Source organism: Lates calcarifer, unplaced genomic scaffold (assembly GCF_001640805.2).
Source record: "Lates calcarifer isolate ASB-BC8 unplaced genomic scaffold, TLL_Latcal_v3 _unitig_950_quiver_259, whole genome shotgun sequence".
Taxonomy (NCBI): domain Eukaryota; kingdom Metazoa; phylum Chordata; class Actinopteri; family Centropomidae; genus Lates; species Lates calcarifer.
In genome coordinates this window covers 457550-479482 of record NW_026118117.1, presented here as the reverse complement: position 1 = coordinate 479482, position 21933 = coordinate 457550, and the positions used below count along the sequence as shown (strand labels likewise).

The following is a 21933-nucleotide window of genomic DNA, read 5'->3' as shown; positions in this document are numbered from 1 at the left end:
TTAGACATCCAATATAATCTCTTAACTTAACTTAAAAGACATATAAAACATAAAAGCTAAATAATAATCAAATAGCTCTTGTGACTTGTTAAAAGTTTGAATGAAGTCCCTAGGTCAAAGCATGCCAAAGTGGTTGAATTTCAGAGGAGAAAGTTTGAACAGATTTAAATAAGACATATACATCTGACTAAGGAATAATCAGACTAATATGACACAAACTCTTGACGCTTCACATTTTTCTGTACTTGATTGATTCTCCACCTGTAATTTTATTTCTTTCTTTCAAAATAAAGCTTTAAATATAGAATGCACCATCATTTCTAGCAACAAAATTTCTATCCATGAGTTAAAATCTTATCAAACGCAAAAGTAGTGTTTGTTTATTTGTAGTCCAGGATTTAATAAAGCATGGGAAACACTTTCCTACATAGAACTGAATAGATTTAGGATTGTTAGGAATGGGGAGGAGGTTGTAGGGGGTTGCTAAGGTGTCAAACATTAACAAGAAGGTCCCATCGTATCACCTCCTCCAGTTCCTGAGCAGTTCCTCATTAGCATCGGTATTGTGCTTCAGAACTGAGGTGACAAAGCAACTTGCTTCTGGTCTCAACGGTTTTGAATCGACTTGAAATCCCCTTTGTGTTGGCCAAATGCCTCTATAGCACCACCCCTCCACCTCCACCCTTCTCCTGCCTAGCCCACTCTATGGTCATCCACAAAGGCTACCAACCCATCACCCTGAATGTTTCGACATTTAGACTTAATAATCTATATGCCTTTTTCAGACTTAACCAAAAGGCTGGAAGGCTTTTGACTGGCAAATTGGCCCCTGCACAATATAAATAAGAATTATTATCATTGTGTGATTAAAAAATAGAATTATCATTATTATCAGAAGAGGACTTTGGCAACACGGTGGCAGCATGATAATGTAAAAATATGGTAAACTCAGCAATGAGTACTGCTGACACACAATAACATTTGGGTTCATGGCAAATTAGAAATACCAAGAGCTAAGACAAACAGACAGGTTTTCAATTTAGCATTAATGCATTTTTCAGAGAATTCGATGCATTTTATACTTTGATTACACATGCTGACATAATATGGTATACAAAGTGTGACCCCATTCTTAACACAGGATTAAATAAAGGAAATCTGATACTGGCTATAAAGGTTGGTTAATACTCCTGCATTGGATTGACACAGAGCCTACAGTGTAGCCTACACAAGTGGCCTGGACCATGTTTATACTCACTGTTTACGGATGTCTGCGTTGCTCTGAAATTACACTGCCAAAACGCTAGTTGGAGCTACTAAATGTTGAACAGCACTTTAACTGAAATTACTGCCAACCCATGTTAAACACCATTCAAAACTTGAAGAGGATATGTCTTGGTAATGTGGATGACATTTTTTTTGACCCACTTTGGAACTCTTTAAAACAACAAAATAACATCAGTTTCAGACAGGAGAGACATACCCTCCTGTTCTCTGGGGGGAAAAAGCAGACTGTATATTTCCAAGTATGTGTATTAAATAATTGAGTTCATATTACTATTGAGGTCCACTGCTGTGACTTCTAACTTTATAGGCCGGGACCATACTGTATATTTCATGCCACTAAAACTCTTTTTATGAGTGAGGAGCAAAAAGAGATAGAGACAAAGAGTGAAAACAAAGATGTGGGCGTGTCTATAGTCGCCACCCCGCCCATTCATTTCCCGTCCAGCCAATCACCTCGTGGATATGCAAATAATCTCGCAACACCGCATCGTCCATGCCCAGTCGGTGACGTCACCCGCACATCTCTCTGTCTGGCTCTGCAAAGACTCAGACAGAAGCAACAGAGGACGTGAGGGAAGCCTGGTGGGGAGGGGCCCTTTGTCAGGAAGGAATAATATTGCTATCGCCTCCGCCGGCTCTGGAGTAAACACGCTATTTCTTCGCTGTCTTTCCGTGTAACAGCACAGTGTGAGTCGGCTCGGATCGGGACAACCAGTTCTTTCGGGAGAACAAAGGTGGTGGATATTATTTTGTACCTCCTTGCACTGTTTTTTCTTCCGTCAGCCGCACTGATTTATTTGCTCTGACGAGTTGTCTCTGAAAACCGGGTCCGGTGCCTTTCCCCCCTCCCCTGTCCTTTCTGTCTTCCCCGACCACTGCTCCTCCTTCCTTTTGCCTTTTTTTCCAATCGCTGCGAAGTCGCTAAGATGCCCAGCTCGCTCTTCGCTGACAGCGGCGTCCAGGGAGATGCACTGGACGACCAGAGAGCCCTACAGATCGCGCTGGATCAGCTCTCCTTGCTCGGCTTGGACAATGACGAAAACCCCCTGTACGACAACAACCAGGAGCCTCGGAAAAAGAGCGTTAACATGACTGAATGCGTCCCGGTTCCCAGCTCCGAGCATGTGGCTGAGATTGTGGGCAGACAAGGTATGTGTTTCAGTGTCTCCAGATAATTTGGCAATGTACTTAATTTGTCATGGCATGCAATTGAGCTGTGCAGGAACGGCCATGCACCCAAACTGTAAAGGTGCGAGCACGTCCCGAGCTATTACTGTGTGGGAGGATCAGGATGTCAGTTCTCGCTCAAATAATGCGTGTAATATCTTAACAAAGTCTTGCTTGTCTGCACAAACTGTTTTGTCATATCTGGTCTGAATATGTTGCACTACTCGTTTATTCGGCATCTCTGTAATCCACCAGCTAGTCACCAGCTCAATAAAACGTGAACTTTAGTTACTGTCTCGCCAGTTAGTCACATATTGTTCCTCTTCTATAAATACAACAAGGTGGGCGGCCACGAGCACCAGTTCAAGAAGTTGGCATTTAACTGTAATAAGTGCATGCTGGGATTATCCTGTTTATGCCGAATTGAAGAATGCCCTAAACCAACTCTGATAAGATACTATTTCATATCTTCTGATCATTCGTGGTTATGCAAGTAATGATCATTAATTTATTAAGACAGACTTAAGTTTTGAAGGAGAACGACTCATACCGGGGCAAATCGAACACCCCATGTAATTAAATTAAGAGACCCTTCCAAAAACATTTGGATGAAGACCAGCAATGAGTGCTGACATGTCAGGTTATAATTGTTATTTAGTGAAGTGGGAGATGTAGGTCACCGAATGAGCTCTGAGGGAAAAGTGGCTCTCAACAACCATAGATGTGTCTTCCTTTGTTAATAAGCAGCTTGCAAATCGATTTATGATTATGATGCTGAGCAGCACAGGATCAAATTAGGACAACGGTCACGATCTCACCTTGCCACAAGCAGCAGACGGACATAGATCTAGACTAGCACAGATCTAGCTAGTCCTCCAGCTGTAAGGCTGCAGGGCGGTACTGGTGCTTGGTTACATATGCGGAATCTTTTCCCCTCCCTGCAATATTGCTGCTGTTGTTGCTGCTGCTGTTGTTTCCAGAAAAACAATGGAATTGTAAGGAACCACGAACTCGCACCCACCACTTTGAGGATACTACAGGGGACATTTGTGAGCTGGATCTATTTGCAGCAAATATCCCTGACCCATTCCCTTTAGTCAGGTTATATTAGGTCATAAATGGGAAAAAAAAGGGCTTAACCGTGACCTCAGGGACTGCTTTAAGGCAGTCTCATAACAAACTCTATCCTTACTTAACCCACATCAGGTTGATACTGACCCATTATGAATTTATGTCAAAGATTAAAATTGGCTGTGTAGACTGACTTGAGGAGGGTTTGCCCTCCTCTGCGTCCCTGGTTACATCACCCTGTTCCACTCAGCTGGTTTTGCTCTGCTAATTATGTCATTCTTCCCAGGCTGTTTCCTCAGCCAGTCCCATTTTTATCATAAAGGGATGTGTGTTTGTGCTTGAAGGTGTTGGAATGCAACTTAATACACCAACGCTGCACTGACAAGCAGTGTCAGGCTATGAAGTGAAAAAGCTTCTTCTTTCCATGATGCTATTAATGTAAAATACGAGTAAGAGTCTAACAACAGCTGTTGTAGATGTACACCATATTGTAGTAAATGAACAGGTATCATCATAGATCAAGAAGTGAGTTATTTTTTCTGGCTGAATATTTGTGATGGTGCAGCACATGGTTTGAATTAGTTTGTCTCTAAAAGGGTGATTTCATGTGATTTCTGAGGCCATTGGCCTTTTGTCAGACAATAATAAACCTAAACGGTTTAGCACATTACATATTTTGAGCTTTTGTAATTTTGGGATGTGCCTTCACTTATGCCATTTACCTCCATGCCTCAGGTTGCAAGATCAAAGCCCTGCGAGCGAAAACCAACACCTACATCAAGACCCCTGTTCGAGGCGAGGAGCCTGTTTTTGTGGTGACAGGAAGGAGGGAGGATGTGGCTATGGCCAGGAGGGAGATCATCTCTGCTGCTGAGCACTTCTCCATGATCCGAGCCTCAAGAAACAAAAATACCAGCCTGAATGGGAGCGGCACCCCAGTCCCTGGGCCACCTAACCTGCCTGGACAGACCACCATCCAGGTGCGGGTGCCTTACCGAGTGGTCGGGTTGGTTGTAGGTCCTAAGGGTGCCACCATCAAGCGCATCCAGCAGCAGACCCACACCTACATTGTGACACCCAGCCGAGACAAGGAGCCAGTGTTTGAGGTGACAGGGATGCCAGAGAATGTGGACCGAGCACGCGAAGAGATCGAAGCTCACATTGCCATGAGGACTGGAGGTCTTATTGAGCTCCAGGATGAAAATGACTTTCATGCCAATGGGACAGATGTGGGTTTTGATCTGCATGGACATGCCACCTTGTGGTCCAAGCCCAGTGCTGGGATGACCCCCACCTCAGTGCGTAAACCCTTCTCCAACTACCGCAACGACTCATCCTCCTCCTTGGGCAGTGCCTCCACAGACTCCTACTTTGGTAATAACAGCTCACGCATGGCAGACTACAGCCCTCCCAGCCCTGCACTCAGCTACACCACCACCAACAACAATGGTAACAACAATAACAACAACATCAATGTCAACACCAATGGCAATGGCTTTGTTTATGGAAGTGAGGTGATCTCGCCTGACTGCACCGATCTGACTTTTGAATCCTCACCAGGGTTTGACCATACACAAGCCCCACCAGGCCTTCTGTGGTCCCAGTATGATAGTCGCATGACCCCCTCTTCCACTGGAGGCACATCCCCCACCTCCACCTCAACCATGTTCCCCAACAACACCTCCACTAATGCCAATGGGATTGTGGTGAATCAGAGAAGGATTAATGGATGCACACCACAGCCCAGACTGTCACCTCCACTCCACAGCCACACTGGAGGCCCCGCTGAGCACCCGCTAGCCCGGAGGGTGCGCAGTGACCCAGGTGGAGGCCCTCTCAGTTTCCAAGGTTACTCCAGTACCATTGCCTCCTTGCCGGGCCCTCACCTACCTGGGGTTCCATGTGACTCCTCCGCTTCATCATCATCCTCCTCTTCCTCCTCCTCCACCTCCTCCGGCACCAGCCGAAAAGGCAGTCGCGACTGTTCAGTGTGTTTTGAGAGTGAGGTCATCGCAGCTCTGGTCCCCTGTGGGCACAACCTCTTCTGCATGGAATGCGCCAATCGTATCTGTGAGAGGAGCGAGCCCAAATGCCCCGTCTGCCACACCGGCGTCACTCAGGCTATACGTATATTTTCATAAGAACTGTAACTCTTAAACTGTCTTGTCAGTAAGGCTGGCTACAGTTGCAACAACAGATTCTTCATACTGCTTTAACAGGATTACCCAATTATCATTTGGAAAGTGTACATAGATATACATATGTATGTAAGAGGCTGCAGTATCCAACACAAAGGACAGACACTCTTTTTGGGCTCCCATATAGTTGTTAATAATACACTGTAGCTTGGGGAAATATTTTCAACATCTAGGTGCATGTTTTAAATATTGCAGCATAGTAATCTATAGTTCTAGTCAATTGTTCATTATATTTATGATGTGAAGAGATACAGTGGGATCAGGACAGAAATATGGGTCAAACTGTAGACTGTTAGTTGCCTGAGCCTTCCAGTTTTGCCAATTGAATGTAGTGAGGGGGGGGCATGGCTGGGAAATATGGAGGGCTTCCAGGCAAGCAGGACTATTGACTTCCAAAGATACTGCAGCTTGAGGTCAGAAACCTTGTGAGGGAGAGCAACAACATATCCTACATATATATGTATAGAAGAAATTTCCACAAGTTGAAAGTTTTAAATGACATTAATACAGATTGAAGTATTTTATTCTTTTTTGACTTGAAAGATTATATTTCTTATTGCAAAGATGTTTACAGATATTTTAATTTAAGTTCAGTGAACTTTTTGTAGCTGGGTTGAAATATTGTTTATTTTTTAGTATGGCCTTATGGCATTGATCACTGTATTATTTTAATATCACACGACTGTGGGAGGAAATCCAAGTCCACAAAATGTGTATTGCATTTGACAGTATTCTGTTGGGATGGAGTTTTTATAGGTTCAGCAAAAAATGTCTTTTAGATCAGCTTCACCCAGCATATTTTTTATTCAGTAATATAAAGCATATTTTATTCTATATTATTATGAAACATTGAAATGTATAAAACTTATCTTAGTAAGTTGAACACAAAGAAACCGTTTATGCTTTCTAAAATTTGTATGAATTAGATTCCGGTGGGAATTACAGGCTTCTGTTGCACCACTATAGTTTTAGTATTTCTATTTTAATACATTTGTTTACCACTTGTTTATGTATATGTAGGTGAAGTTACTTGAGCATAAATGTACTTTATTGAGCAAAGTTTAAGATCAAAGTATATTTTATTTTATGATAAAGGGCCTTTACCCTCATGGTCAAATACTAATATTATATTTGCTGAGATAAGATTTGAAAATGTATCAAGAGTTTTATTTTTCTGACATTTAAGGTTATACATGATAAAAAGTAAAACTTAAGTAATGGTGCTACTTCATGTTTTTTTTAAGTATTTCTATATAAGTCCAATAAAAAAATGGTACATTCATGAGGCCTTTTGTGTTCTTCCTGACCTGGTGTTCACAGTAGACAGAGATGAGCAGGCAGGCTGTTGAGGATTGTGTGTAGTGTAATAGTTACTGAACATTTGACCCGTCTTTGCTTCCTAATGGAAGCTTGGAAGCGGCAGGATTATCACAGTGGCCTAATTATTGAGTGTATGCACCTGCAGTCAGACGGGGGGACTTGGCCTGCATTATCACTAATTAGACGTGCTGTGTGATCTATTCTTATACAGCCTGGTACCTGCCTGGATGTCATTCATGTTGGTTTCATACAGGGGCTCTCACATTTTTAGAAACGTGTCACCAGTTATTACTGACTGTCACGGAAAGCTGTAAGAATTTGTCAATTAATTGTAAAATTAAAAATGGAATAAAATGATTTACCAATAATTTTGGCAATCAATTACGTTTATGTAATTTATGAGCAGATTACTTAAGACAAAAAAGACTCACAGCTTCTCAAAGGTGGTGATTTGTTGCTTTTGTCTATTTTATATCATTGTAAACTGAATATCTTTGGGTTTTACCCTTTTGACCCTGGGATGATGACCAGTTGAAAAAATATTTGTAAAACTATGATGAAAATAATTCTTAGTTGCAGCACCAGTGTTAAGGACTCTAGACTGGCAGCAAATGATTGGTCATATTCTTGATCACTTTGATTTCACTTTGATTTGGATTTTTTCAGTTTCAGTTCCAACTTACACACGGCAAACCTATGGTGGGGCAGTCCTCATTCTAGAATAAAATAGAATAGAATAGGCCTTATTGTCATTGTACAGTACAGTACAATAAAATTGTGGGTGCTCCATGCAAACAGTGCAATGTAATAAAAATATATACAATAAAAATACAAAATTTACACAACACAAATAGAAAAATAGTAAACAAGTTTAAATAGAAACATTTAAATTTCACATTTAAATAGAACATACATTTAAATAGACAGAAAAACACAACACACATGGCTAGTGCAAATAAAGCAGTGGGAAACAGTGGGAAAGGAAAAACCCCCTTTTAAGAGGAAGAAACATTGGATAGCACCTAGTCCTAAGAGTGTGTGTGTGTAAGTGTTATGGGATGGGGGGGCTCAGTGTTTGTTTGCAGTTCTTATGGCCCAGTGGAAGAAACTGTTGAGGAGTCTGGTATGTGATTTAATTGTCCTGTAATGCCGCTTAGTAGGCATCAGTTCAATCAGGTGATGGGCTGGATGTGAGGAGTCTGTTGTTATGGATGTGATCCTGCTGTGGCAGCAGGATCTGGATATGTCGTCATATCCAGATATAAGACTCCATCGACGTCACTGTGGACCCGCACCAGTATGCTTATAGGAAAAACCGATCCACAGAGGATGCCATCTCCTCTGTGGTTCACACAACCCTCACCCACTTAGAGAATAAGGACTCTAATCCAGAAACTACACACACTTGGACTGAGCTCCACCCTGTGCAACTGGGTCTTAGGTTTCCTAACAGACAGGCCGCAGTCAGTGAGGATCCACGATGTCTCCTCTTCCCCCATCACCCTCAGCACCGGCTCCCCCCAGGGCTGTGTGCTGAGCCCCCTCCTGTTCACCCTGCTCACACATGACTGCTCAGCAAGACACCCGAGCTGTCTGATTGTGAAGTTCGCGGATGACACAGCTGTGGTTGGACGCATTACCAACAACGATGAGTCCAACTACAGGCAGGAAGTGGAACAGCTGGAGGGTTGGTGCAGAGATAATAACCTCTGTATCAATGTGAAGAAGACCAAGGAGATGATCGTAGACTTCAGGAGAGGCAGACACCTCCCTCCTCCCCTGCACATCGGGGGGACTGCAGTGGAAGTGGATCAGCATCATCGTGTGGCACGGCAGCTGCTCGGCGGCAGAGAAGAAAGCTCTGCAGAGGGTGGTGAAAGCCGCACAGAGGACTGTGGGACGCAGCCTATCCACCACCACGGATATCTACACCGCCAGATGAAGGAAACGGGCCGCCTGCATCCTGAAGGACCCCACTCACCTCGCACACGATCTGTTTTCCCCTCTCCCCTCAGGCAGGAGGCTACGAAGCAGGACCACCTGACTTAAGAGCAGGACCACCAGACTGAGGAACAGCTTCTTCCTGGAAGCTGTGAGACTGCTGAATTCTGGAGGACCCCTGTAGCCCCTGCAACACCCTGCCCTTCCCCCCTCTGACACCCACAGACAAACATACCTGCACATACTGTTTATGTCACTTTAACTTTTGCACACTACCTCAATGGTAAAGGACTTTGGATATTGTTGTTGTGTCATGTCATTTCATTTTATTTCCTTTTTCTATATTTATATTACTTCTTAGCTTATATTTGCCTATTCTATTTTATACTTAGTTATTTATTCTGTAATTGGCTTGCACTGGGACCAAAATATCCTATTTCGTTTCACCTCATGCTCACATGTGTTGGAATGACAATAAAGCTCCTTGAATATAGATATGTGTGGGCAGAGGGCAGCTGATGATTTTTTTGTGCCGTGTCTATCACTCTCTGAAGGGTTTTCCTGTCTCCTGCCATGGAGCCTGCACACCACACACACAGGCAGTATGTAAGTATGCTCTCTTCGGAGGAGCGGTAGAAGGCCAGCAGCAGCTTCTTCTACAGCTTGTTTGTCTTAAGAATTTGCAGAAAGTGCAGCCACTGCTATGCCTTCTTCACCATGGCTCTGATGTTTGTGGCCCAAGAGAGACCAGCTGAGATGTGGGTGCCCAGGAACTTGAAGGAGGTGACCATTTCGACACATTCTCCTCTGAAGAAGAGAGGGGCAGGGTCTTCCCTGTTCTTCCTGAAGTCAGTTATGAATTCTTTTGTTTTTTGGTGTTCAGAGCCAGGTTGTTTTCTGAACACCAGGTGGACAGCTTCCCTACTTCGTCCTTTTATCCAGGCACAAGTAGGGAGGGGGATTTGTAGATCTGACAGTTTGTTGATTAATATGTCCGGGATGATGCAGAGCTGTAGTCCACAAACAGCATCCTCACATAGCTCCTTCTCTGCTCTAGGTGGTTCAGGGCTGTATGAAAAGCTATGGCAATGAGTCCTTGGTTGATTGTTTCGCTCTGTAAGCAAATTGGTGGGGGTCAAAAGATGGAAGGAAGCAGTCTCTGATGTGCTTTGAGACCAGTCTCTCAAAGAATCTCAGGTTTTTGGGGAATGGTAATGATGGTGGCAGATTTCAGGCATGGAGGTACAGTTGCACATGTCAAGGAGAGGTTGGTGAACAGCTTGGTGAGGATGCCTGTCAGCTGGTCAGTGCATCCTTTAATTACTATACCCGGAATGCCGTCAGGTCCAGCAGTTTTCCTGGGGTTCACTGCCCTCAGCACCCTTCTCCTGAGGGCAGAGTGTGTCAGTGTAAGAGTCAGAGAGGGGCAGTGTGTGCTTGTGGCTGTCAGCCTCAAAACTGGGGAAGAAGCTGTTCAGCTCCTTCGCCAGCATGTTGCTGCCACTGATGGTTGATGGGCTGTGGCCTTTATAGCTGATGATGGACTGGATGCTCTTCCACATCTGCCACGGGTTGTGGTCGGTGAGGTCATCCTCGATCTTCCTCCTGTAGGTCTCCTTGGCCTGCTGAATGCCTCTCCTCAGGTTGGCTCGTGCAGTGCTGTACTCTAAGCTGTCTCTTGTTGGGGCAGAGAGGAGGAAAAGAGGAGAAAGAGAGCAGGAACAGCTGTATATTAGGGATGGGCATTTTGATTACTTTTTTCAATTAATCAAGCCAATTTAAGTCGATTAGTCATCGTTAAGGTGTAATTTATGATAGTGTTACAGTGTTAGCAATGATAGCTGCACAAATGATATTTTTTATTAATAATAAAAACAACAACAATAATGAAGATGTAATGGCAGATTCTGAATCTGTCCTGATTCCTGCAGAATGAGGACAGCAACAACTACAGGAGAGAGATGATCCAAAGCTAATGACACACAGTAGTGTGATATATATATCACTCGGACCACATTTAAGATACAGTCGAGCTTGGTCATTATCAATCAATCAATCAATCTTCATTTGTAAAGCACTTTCATACAAGTTAGTGCAGTTCAAAGTGCTTCACAGATTGCTGATAAGCCATTAATAAAACAGAATATGTTTAGATTAAAAAGATAAGAAAAAAATGCTAACAAAGAAATTACAGTAAAATACATTTTAAGAGCCTTAATAATAAAATAGAGTTAGATTAAATTTTGACAATAAATGAATAAATAAAAGATGTTGAGCCACACTAATTCAAAAGCCAAGCTGAAGAGAGAGGCTTTAAGTTTATGTTTAGTTTTCAATAGTTCCAGCAGCTCTCAGGTCCTTAGGCATACTGTTCCAGGGGCTCAGAGCCTAAGGGCTAAAGGCTGCCTCACCACTTTAATCCTGCATTTTGGAACTGCTAACAGACCTGTGCCAGCGGTCCTCAGGGGCCACACTGGTTCATACACTATAAGCATGTCAGACATGTATGCTAGTGCAAGACCATGAAGCGCTTTAAAGTAAAAGATTCTTAAAATCAATACGGAAACTGACAGGCAATCACTTTAAGGACTATAGGTGTAAAGCTTTTTTTCTGGTTCTAGTCAGCACTCAGACTACAGAGTTCTAAATCAACTGTAGCTTATTTATAATATTTTTTGGGTTGACCAGATTGCAAAGCATTACAGTAGTCAGGCCTGCTGAATATAAAAGTGTGCATCAGTTTTAAAAGGCAGACTTGGAGACAAACCCTAAGACTTTAAAGTCCATGTAAAGCAAATTCAGAGATTTGTCTGTAAACACATTATTTATGTCAGAAAATAGTTCCTGAAAATATGTGTAAAGTCTGTAAACTAAGGATGGGCATTTTGCTTACTTTTTGAAGTCGATTAATCAAGCCAATTTAAGTTGTGACGTCATCGTTAACACGTGCCCTCCACCCAAACCAAAGTAATATGTTGTTGTGTCAAGTCATGTTATTGCAGTGTAGTGTACAGATGCATTAACTTTACCTCCCAAGCCCCACTCATCAACAAGGCACCTTACACTAGTGGTGAAGTTCTCAGCAGTGTGTCTCTTATCTGTGCTGCAAGTCTGGAGCACAGAACCGTAAATGTTCCAGTCACTGTCCATGTAACGGCAGAGGACAGTGACATAAAACCCTGATGTGAGAGCTGTCCATGCAGTGGTTGTTATTGCTATTTTGTTTGCTTCCGTCAAGTTCTTTTTTAGAGCTGTAGCTGGCTCATTGTACTTTTTCTCAATCTGGCTGGTAATGGTCTTCCGTGAAGACACAGTGTATTTGGGTTCCATGAGCCTTTGACAACTCCACTACTCCGACAACGCTAAGAGGAAACATGGATTCATTTAAGTCACCAAAGCAGTTAGTTGCTCCAATCATTTGCTATCACGTGAGCATTTATGTCATGGATATATTATTAGAGCTGGATACCAGATTGAAAAAAGGTGCCCATTCAGTCCTATCAGAGTTGCTCGCCTGGCACATATGCATATGTATTACATCCATGCCATGGATGTATTATGAGAGTTTTTTTCCAGTGGCCACTCGCGTGTGGTACTGCAATGAAAAATCCCCCTGGGGCCCAAAAAAGCATTTTCCCCATAGGCCAAAGAGACGCTTGTAAAACTGTTGACAGGACTGTTGACCTCTGGCTCTGAAAATAGTCAACATAGTCAATTAACTTCTATTCTAATTCATGAAATTTAATCTTTGTAAAACTTTTCAAAAGCCCATAAAAAGCCCAGAACAGTGACGTCACAGCTGTGTGCAGGCACTCTACACGCAGTCATGTTGTGTCATGTTGTGTCTTGCTAGCTTACAACAGATGCTGTGTGATATGAAAAGTTAAAGGTAAAACTGAATAAATGACACAAATCCGACCCTTCTTTTTCACACAGTAAAATATTAAGATTTTGTGGTTTAACGTTGCATTGATCAGTCACTTGTCAGCCTTTGCTTTCAAACATTATTGTTTATTAAACAATATATTAGCCTTGCAAGGATTCACTGATATGACACTGCAGGTGATTTTTCACACCTCCCACCATAATAGTTTTGTTAAGTGTATTTTAAATTCATAAGTCATTTACTATATATGTGATAGTTGATGCAATCTGTGTGTGCTGGCTGTGTCTTATCTTTTTATATGCAGCTGTCTCGGGTTAACAGCCCTCCACTGGCATCTCTGGGCAACAGAGGAGAAGATGATCAGCATCTCTGGGAATTACAGTGGAGGTACTGCAGGTCTTGCTTCATCACCGCTACCAGCTCCATATGTGATCTTCTACACGATGAGGTTTTACAACACTGAGACAGTTTAAGCCTTGAATAAATAAATAAATGTGGTTGTTCCAAATGGATGACAGGTTTAATGAACTTCTGTCATCAGTGGATGAGACCATAGGCTGTACATAAAAAGATAAGGCACAGCCAGCACACACAGAACACATAAACTATAACATATGGTAAATGACCATATTTAAAATATCCTTAACATAACTGTTACAGTGAGAGTTATGAAAAATCACCTAGGGTAATATAAGTGAATCCTTACAAGGCTAATATATTGTTTAATAAACAATAGCACAAAATCTTAATATTTTACTGTGTGAAAAAGAAGGCCCAGATTTGTGTCATTTATTCAGTTTTACCTTTAATTTTACACATCACACAGTGTCTGCTGGAAGCTAGCAAGGATCCTTGTTCCCGAGACACAACATGACCGCACTTAAGGTGCCTGCACACAGCTGTGATGTCACTCAGAGACATGACTTTTCTGGGCTTTTTCTAGGCTTTTGAAACTATTAAATTAAAAATTAAATTACAACTTTACAAAGAAAAAGTTTTGCAAAGATTAAAACTCCATGGCTTAAACATATAGAATAGAGTCATAATTGACTATGTTTAAAGCCTGTGAACAGTTTTACAGGTGTCTCTTTTACAATGGTGGCCTATGAGAAAAATGATATTTGGGCCCTAGGGAGATTTTTTCGTTGCAGTGCCACAAGTGGCCACTGGAAAAAATTGGCTGCAAGGCTGAGCAGCAGCACTGCATCCAGTTCTCATAATATATCCATGGTTTAAGTACAACAAATTCACAGTGTTTTCCCACTACCACCGGCTGTCACCCAGATGGCTGGACAATAAAACATTTTCACCTGACTACTTTCTTAATATTTCAAGTCAAGTTACCATCACTTTTTATAACATTAGAACTATAATCTTAAACCAGATGAAGAATTTTTATCATTAGATGTCTGGATCTTAAGTAAACAGAGAAACAAGTTGAGCTAACAGCCCCTCTCAACGTCATGTGTCCGCGCCACAGAGAAACATTGATTTTTTTATATGAAACTGCTTTATTCAACGTTTCTACTGCTTTTAATTACTTGGTCCGTTTGTTTTGGAGTTAATGAGACCTCTGTAGATAATTCGGCTCCCAGTAAAAACCTCCTGAACAATGAACACTGGAGGGATCCTAACCTAAAAACAAGCTAAGTATCTAACAACAACCTGAGCTAACGTTAGCGGCAGCTTGTTTAACAGCTTCGCTTCTTCTTATTGCCAACATCTGTTCCACAGAGAGAAGATGCGCACTCAGAAACCGAACCATAAACATTAATTCTATGAAGTAAAACATAAATCTCCTCCCTCCCCCAACCAAATAAAAGTTAGTCAAATTAGTCAGATTCTTAAAAAAAAAAAGGTGTCGACTAATCAACTAATCAATTATTTGTGCACATCCCAACTGTAAACTATGTATTACTGCACTGTGAAGTTTCACAGTTTTCCATCAGTTTCATTCTCAGGATTTTATGGGCAGGTCTAAAACAGTGGCTTGATGACGCACTGGAGCCACCACTCAGCATAACCCTGCCCTTAACACTGTAACTGTTAGATAACATCACTGCTTTAGCATCAGTACTTCTCCTGCTTGACTGCAAGTTCTTATAGGACTAGTTAGCTATGCCGAACTCACAGATAATCCACTGTCACTTTTGAATGGGGCCGAACCAACCATCTCCCTCCCTGGCCTTTACCCCTCCCGTCTTGCCAATATTGCTCACTGTCTGTTTCTGTGTGTATCCTCTTGAAGATGAAGGATCAAACTGGTTAGAGTGAGGCAGTAACACACTTGTTGCCATAATAACACACTTGTTATTACTAGCACAAAATTAGTTTATTATTTGTGTGGCATTGTTATAGTTTGTTTTCCTATATTAATAAACAGACTGTATAGCAGAGATTCACACTTTATCCTAGGTGTGTCTTCTTTATTGGTTTTGTGGAGTTGATTAATACTAGACCTGCTGTTGGCTGTCTACTCTTAGTAGTAGTCCATAAATTCATCACACTTGGTGGCAGTAGCATGGTTGCTATAGTCTATAACAGTGTTAATGACTGATTACAATCACAATGGTTCTTCTGAGATATGTTCCTTTTTGTAATTGTATTTCGAATTTTAAGTGGTGCAACAGCATCAAGGGTAGCTCTTATTGTTAAAAGCATCAAGAAGACTGTCAACTGAGGATGGAGTGAACATAATCTGTTTACTGCGAATATCCATCCATCCATTATCCATACCACTTATCTGTTAAGAGTCGCATGGGAGCTGGAGCCTATCCCTGCCGACATTGGGCTTGAGGCGGGGTAGTTTAGAGTCACCAGTTAAGTAAGTTGCATGTCTTTGGACAGTGGGAAGAAGTCGGAGTACCCAGAGAGAACCCACACAGGCACAGGGAGAACATGCAAACTCCACCCAGAACCTGGGACCCTCTTGCTGTGAGGCGACAGTGCTAACCACTGCACCAACGTGCTGGCCAGCTACTGGGAATATGTGCTAGGAAATTAGAGGTTACTTTCGGGTAAGATGGCATTTGCTTTACAGAAGTTGGAAGTGTACAATAAAAAACATTTTAAAAACACAGTGGTGGTCTGAGAGAACCAATTCAACAAAGGTAGAGACTTTCATATTTGACCCATGTGAAATTACTGGGTCCAAAGTGTGAAGGTGATTATTAGATGACTTATTAATGGCATTAAAAATCCATACACTGTAATGTATATTAAAACCAATTAAAACTGAGCTATCATATTAAGCATGGATGTCTGTGAGAATTAAAGCAATAAAGTAGACACAGAGTTTTGGTGGTCTGTAGATTGTTGTTGACAACAATGATGGCCAACAATTCAAGGTTACTGTATTATACTCAAGAAAAGAGGGTTCCAAGGTCAATATCTCTACTTTTTGGAGTTTCAGTCAGTATTGAAGCAGTTCCCCAACCCCTCCTAACTTCTCCACAGGAATTGGAGGAAACATAATTTGCATGAGAGGCTTATAAAAGTGTTGCTGGTGCATCAACTCCCAACCAGGATTCTGAGAGAGAGTGAGATTGACAGTCTAGATCAGTGAACGTCAACTGGCGGCCCGTGGGCCACATCCGGCCTGCCAGAACTTTCCATCCAGCCTCCAGTCAAAAATGACGATAAACTCATTGCTCTCCTTTAACATTTCTTTTATTGTTTCACATGCTCATTTTATCTATAGTCGTTCTTCACAAATGTCCTTGCTTGGGCTTTTTTCCCCACACAATAGCGCACAAATGCAGTGTCTCAGTAACAATCACCAACATAACAGAGAAGAGCATGGTGCACATGTACACGAACAACCACCATGCACTCCTTAAAAACCTCAGAATGGGTAAATGGCTTGTTATGCTTAGAGAGTACCCAGGCAGCCTGCACAGACGCACTTGTTGCCCTCTCTTATTCAGTTGAAGTTTGGTTAATAATTACACTGATATGTGAGTATTGAGTTTTCAAAGCAGCATTTTTTCTTGGACTGGCCTCTGACTGTTAAGGATATGACTCCTTGAAGCTTACATGCTTTGTGTTGTGGTGATACCTCAGATTATATTCTTTAGCGACAGTGACAGTTTCATTGCAAATGAGGCACACAGGTACAGCATTTCTAAAAGTTGGCACTATGAATACATACTCATCAGTATTTTTAACAGTGTTTCTGTCTCTGAGGTGACGCTACCTGTGACGCTGTGACGCTACCTGTACCGTACGCCGTGATTCTGTGAGATCGACACTTATTCGCTGCTCTGCTTTCTCTCTTCACTTTCTGTCCTATAGTCTTTTGTTACACATTATCTGCTGCTGCTTTGTACTAATCTATCTTATTTTTGATTGCTACCTGTGTATTGATATTTCCTCTGACTTTAGCCTGTTTATTGTTAGTGTAATTTAGCTTAGCCGTTTGTAGCCTCATTAGCCTATTTTAAATTGTAGCCTCACCTTCTCATTCCTACAGCTAACCTAGCTTAAAGTAACTACTACCATGGCTTGTGTTAGCTGTTCTGCTCTTGAAGACAGGGTGTCTCTGCTAGAGAGACGTGTCCGTCAACTAGAGCAGCTCCTCTCTCCTAGCATTACCTTAGATATGACGGGCACTCCAGATAGCGTTAGCCACAGGCTCGACAGCAAGCCTGTTAGGGCTACCTTAGCCTCGTCGGCAGTGTGTGCGGAGTTCGTCCCTGTCAGTCGGCGGACAGGGGCACGTAAGAGCAAGCAACCGGTTGTGTGGCCTGGTCTGCAGTCGCCTCTCCCGACTGCAAACCGGTTTTCGACTCTCGCTAGCCCCGTTGGTAGTCCTGTTTGCCCGCGTGTCTCCCCCGCTCCCGCTGACAGGGCTAAACAATGCACTCTAGTCATAGGGGACTCCATCACTCGCAATGTCAGATTAGCTTCGCCAGCCAATGTTTACTGCCTACCTGGGGCCAGAGCTTCCGACACTGAGGATAATCTTAGGGTGCTGGCATCACGCAGGGAGAAACAGGGGGCTCAGGCACACTCCACACCTAGTTATAGCAACATTGTCATTCATGTTGGCACCAATAACATTAGAATGAAGCAGTCTGAGGTCACCAAAGCTAGTTTAGCTAGGACGTTTGAGTTTGCTAGAAAGATGTGTCGGCATCGATTAGTTGTCTCTGGTCCTTTACCCATGCGGGGTAATGATGAGGTGTACAGTAGATTAATGTCTCTGAACCGCTGGCTGGCTCGTCACTGTAGTGAGCAGGGATATAGTTTTGTGGATAACTGGCCTTCTTTCTGGGGCCGTCCTGACCTGCTGAAGGCAGATGGTCTGCATCCTACTGGAGCAGGCGCTGCTATTTTATCTAGGAATATAGACAGGTGTTTACATCGGGTTTGACAGTAGGGCACTAGTGCTCGGCAGGTCGCAGGTGATTAGAGAACCTGCTAGGTCTTTAGGTGGTGCGGTTTTGGAGACGACTAGCTTAGATGATGAATCTACCCAGGAAAATTTGCAGACTTTAGATGCTCAGACTGATAGCCTGATCTACTGCATTGAGACTGTCTCCATTCCCTGCTGTACTATTCACAAGTTTCCTAAGTTTCTAAACCACCATGTACAAAACACCACTCCTGCCACTGGTGACAGTGCTAGGTCCCATAAAGTACTGAATAAAAGGCCACTTAAATTTCCTAACAGAAACACTAGATGCCTCATTCCTATTAATACTTCATCTATAGGTACCTTGCTACACCAGGCTGCTACCAGCAGCTCCAGGCTCAATATGATCCTCAAATTTGGCTTCATAAATATTAGATCACTTTCTACCAAGGCATTATTGATAAATGACTTGATTCTTGAACATAATCTGGATATAATTGGTCTATGTGAAACATGGCTTAAACCAGATATGTTCCTGCCTTTAAATGAAGCTTCCCCACCTGAGTATGCCAACGCACATGTTGCTCGGGCTACGAAAAAAGGTGGGGGTGTCGCTTTAATTTATAAGTCTTTCTTTGGTCTTACCTCAGCTCTTAATGTCACTTTTAACTCGTTCAAGGCTGTAGAATTGAAACCTTCTCCAGTAGCTTCTGATCCCCATGACCAGGGAAATAGATTGCAACCACTCCACCTTGTGGTACTTTACAGACCACCTGGCCCCTACTCACAGTTTTTAGATGAATTTGGAAATTTTTTATCATGTCTGGTCACATATAGTGATGATGTCCTAATTATGGGTGACTTTAACATTCACCTAAATAAGGCCTCTGATCCTTTAAATATAGCTTTTTTGGCACTTATTGATACTTTCAGGTTCACACAGTCTGTACATGAACCTACTCACTGTGGTGGTAACACTCTAGACCTGATTCTTTCCCGTGGGATTGAGGTGTCTAATCTGACCATCTCTCCTGTCACATCGGTTATCTCCGATCATTTTCTTATCAAATTTGATGCAACTCTAGTCTGTCCCCCTAAAACTGTCTCTAATACATCTTCCACCAGACACATAGGTCCCGCAACTTTAACTGTTCTTAGTGAGCAATTACCAGAGGTCCTGGCCCCTTTTACGACAGCAATTGGTTCTGTTGATAACTGTACCAGGGCTTTAAATACAACCTTGTCTAGTCTCGTTGATTCAGTTGCACCTCTCACCACTAAAATTAAACAGCCAAAGAGGTCCACTCCCTGGTTCACAGACGACACACGTGCTCTGAAGCAGGCCTGTCGGAAATTAGAGCGCAAATGGCGCAAATCCAAATCAGAAGCTCTGTATCTCCAGTGGCACCAGGGTATTCTGGAATATAAGCATGTACTGTCTACTGCCAGAGCAGCATATTTTTCAAATTTAATCAATAGCAATAAACATAATCCTAGATTTCTTTTTGACACTGTAGCTAAACTCACTAAAAAGCTGCTCGCCCTTTACTGCCTGTGGGTTTCAGAATTTTTTCTGCAGTAAAATTGATGAGATTAGATTAAAAATTAGTTCAGTTTCTCCAGCATCTGCTGCAGAACCGGCTGTGCATCATACTGAGTCTCAGAGAGTTTCTTCTCTGATGAATTTTGACATTATATGTCTTGATTCATTATCTAAGATAGTACTAGCTTCTAAACCCACCACTTGCCTTTTTGACCCTTTACTGGGTAAACTTTCCAAAGATCTCTGGCCAGTCTTGGGCCCTGCAGTGCTGAATATTGTGAATCTATCGTTGACACCTGGCACTGTTCCTTCTAGCTTTAAAACAGCTGTGGTTAAACCTTTACTTAAGAAACCACACCTTGATCCTGGGTCTTTAGGTAACTATCGACCTGTCTCAAATCTCTCATTCTTCTCTAAAATACTAGAAAAAGTTGTGTCTCAGCAGCTTTCAGCCCACTTAGCTGATAATAATCTTTTCAAACCTTATCAGTCTGCCTTTAGGGCCTTTCATGCTACTGAAACAGCACTTGCTAAAGTAGTAAATGATCTACTACCGTCTTTAGATTCAGGTTTCACCTCTCTGCTCATATTACTTGATCTTAGTGCAGCCTTTGATACTATAGACCACCGTATACTCATGGACCGACTGGAAAATAGATTTAGAATCTCTGGCCTGGCCCTTAGCTGGTTAAAATCTAAAATTACTTATCTGACAGAACTCAGTGTGTCTCTTGTAATAACACTGTATCAGCCTTTTCTGATGTGAAATATGGAGTACCCCAGGGTTCTGTTCTTGGCCCCCTGCTTTTCTCTCTTTATATTTCTCCTCTTGGCCAAATTATTCGGAGTCATGGAATTAATTTTCACTGTTATGCTGATGATACCCAGCTATATGTGCCTATAAAGGCTGATAATGCATCTCAAATTAGGAAACTAGAGATCTGCTTGTCCTCTGTTAAAAGCTGGATGTCTCAAAACTTCCTGCTTCTTAATTCAGACAAAACTGAAATGCTGGTTATTGGCCCAGCACGATATAGACACCAGTTCGATCATGTAACTATATCCCTTGACAACTGTGTTATCTCTCAAAATACAACAGCCAAAAATCTGGGTGTCAGCATATTAAAGACATTACAAAGACCGCCTTTTTTCACCTACGCAATATAGGTAGGATTCGGCATGGACTAGAATTTCAGACGCTGAAATTCTAGTCCATGCCTTTGTTTCTTCTAGACTGGATTATTGTAATGTTTTGCTTTCAGGACTACCGCGTGCTAGCACTAAAAGTCTGATTTGTCTGATCTTCTTAACCCTTATATTCCCTCCCGTGCTCTACGTTCTCAGAGTGCAGGGCTGCTATCTGTCCCCAGAGTCAAAAAGAAGTCAGCAGGCTGCAGGGCCTTCTCCTATCGGGCCCCCTTCCTCTGGAACAACCTCCCTAGTGATATTAGACAGGCTGTCTCAGTTGAGGCCTTTAAATCCAAACTAAAAAACTCATCTTTATGCCTTAACTTTTAACTAGCATATTATTCTGGTTCCTATTTCAGGATACCATTTTCCCTCTTAATAGTTAGTAAATGCTGTCCATGATGTCCTGCCGACGAGATTACTATTAACTGTCCTAATATCGTTGCATCACTTTAACTGTGTGTTCTTCCCTCAAGCACATTAGTGCCCAGGCTGTGCTTCTCTCTCTCTCTCTGCTACTGTGTCTTACTGCAGGATTCTGCCTCCAGAGCTGGAGAGTCTCCTGCTGCTCCCATGATCCAGCTCAACCCATGATGCGACAATAATTAAACATTTGCAAATGTTATTGACAGTGTTAGTGCTATTAATGTACCATAGTTTGTCAATATTATTCCTTTAGCTGTAATAATAATTATTACTATTATTATTATTATTATTATTATTATTACTACTACTACTACTATTTACATTTTGACTTAGTCTGTGTATCTGCAATGTTGTCTTTCTCTTACCCCATTCCCCCACCCCCCTCTCTTTCTGTCTAAACCCAACTGGTCGAGGCAGATGGCTGCCCACCTTGAGTCCGGTTCTGCTCGAGGTTTCTGCCTCTTAAAAGGAAGTTTTTCCTTGCCACAGTCGCCTAGTGCTTGCTCATAGTGGGATCTGTTGGGTTTCTCTCTGTAAATTTTATAAAATA

At 42.3% G+C, this 21933-nt stretch overlaps 1 protein-coding gene across 3 annotated transcripts; it reads left to right on the top strand.

Annotated features, from left to right (window-relative positions):
- Positions 1-276: 276 nt before the first annotated feature.
- On the top strand, positions 277-7005 carry mex3b (mex-3 RNA binding family member B). Of its 3 annotated transcripts, none has more exons than XM_018672107.2 (3): positions 277-2436; positions 4261-4974; positions 5086-7005. In XM_018672107.2, exons 1-3 carry the CDS (start codon positions 2214-2216, stop codon positions 5664-5666), a joined length of 1518 nt encoding a protein of 505 aa, XP_018527623.1. In that variant the 5' UTR covers positions 277-2213; the 3' UTR covers positions 5667-7005. The 3 variants fall into 3 exon arrangements, with proteins under 3 accessions (XP_018527623.1, XP_018527622.1, XP_050925378.1); XM_018672106.2 differs by having other exon boundaries at positions 278-2021; positions 2206-2436; positions 4261-7005; XM_051069421.1 differs by having other exon boundaries at positions 279-2436; positions 4261-7005.
- The last annotated feature ends 14928 nt before the right edge of the window (positions 7006-21933 follow it).

Excerpts from the sequence above, each read along its gene's own strand:
- mex3b (XM_018672106.2), top strand. The coding sequence starts at position 2,214 with ATGCCCAGCTCGCTCTTCGCTGACAGCGGCGTCCAGGGAGATGCACTG. Across the intron at positions 2,437-4,260 it reads TGAGATTGTGGGCAGACAAG|GTTGCAAGATCAAAGCCCTG; the intron begins GTATGTGTTTCA and ends TCCATGCCTCAG.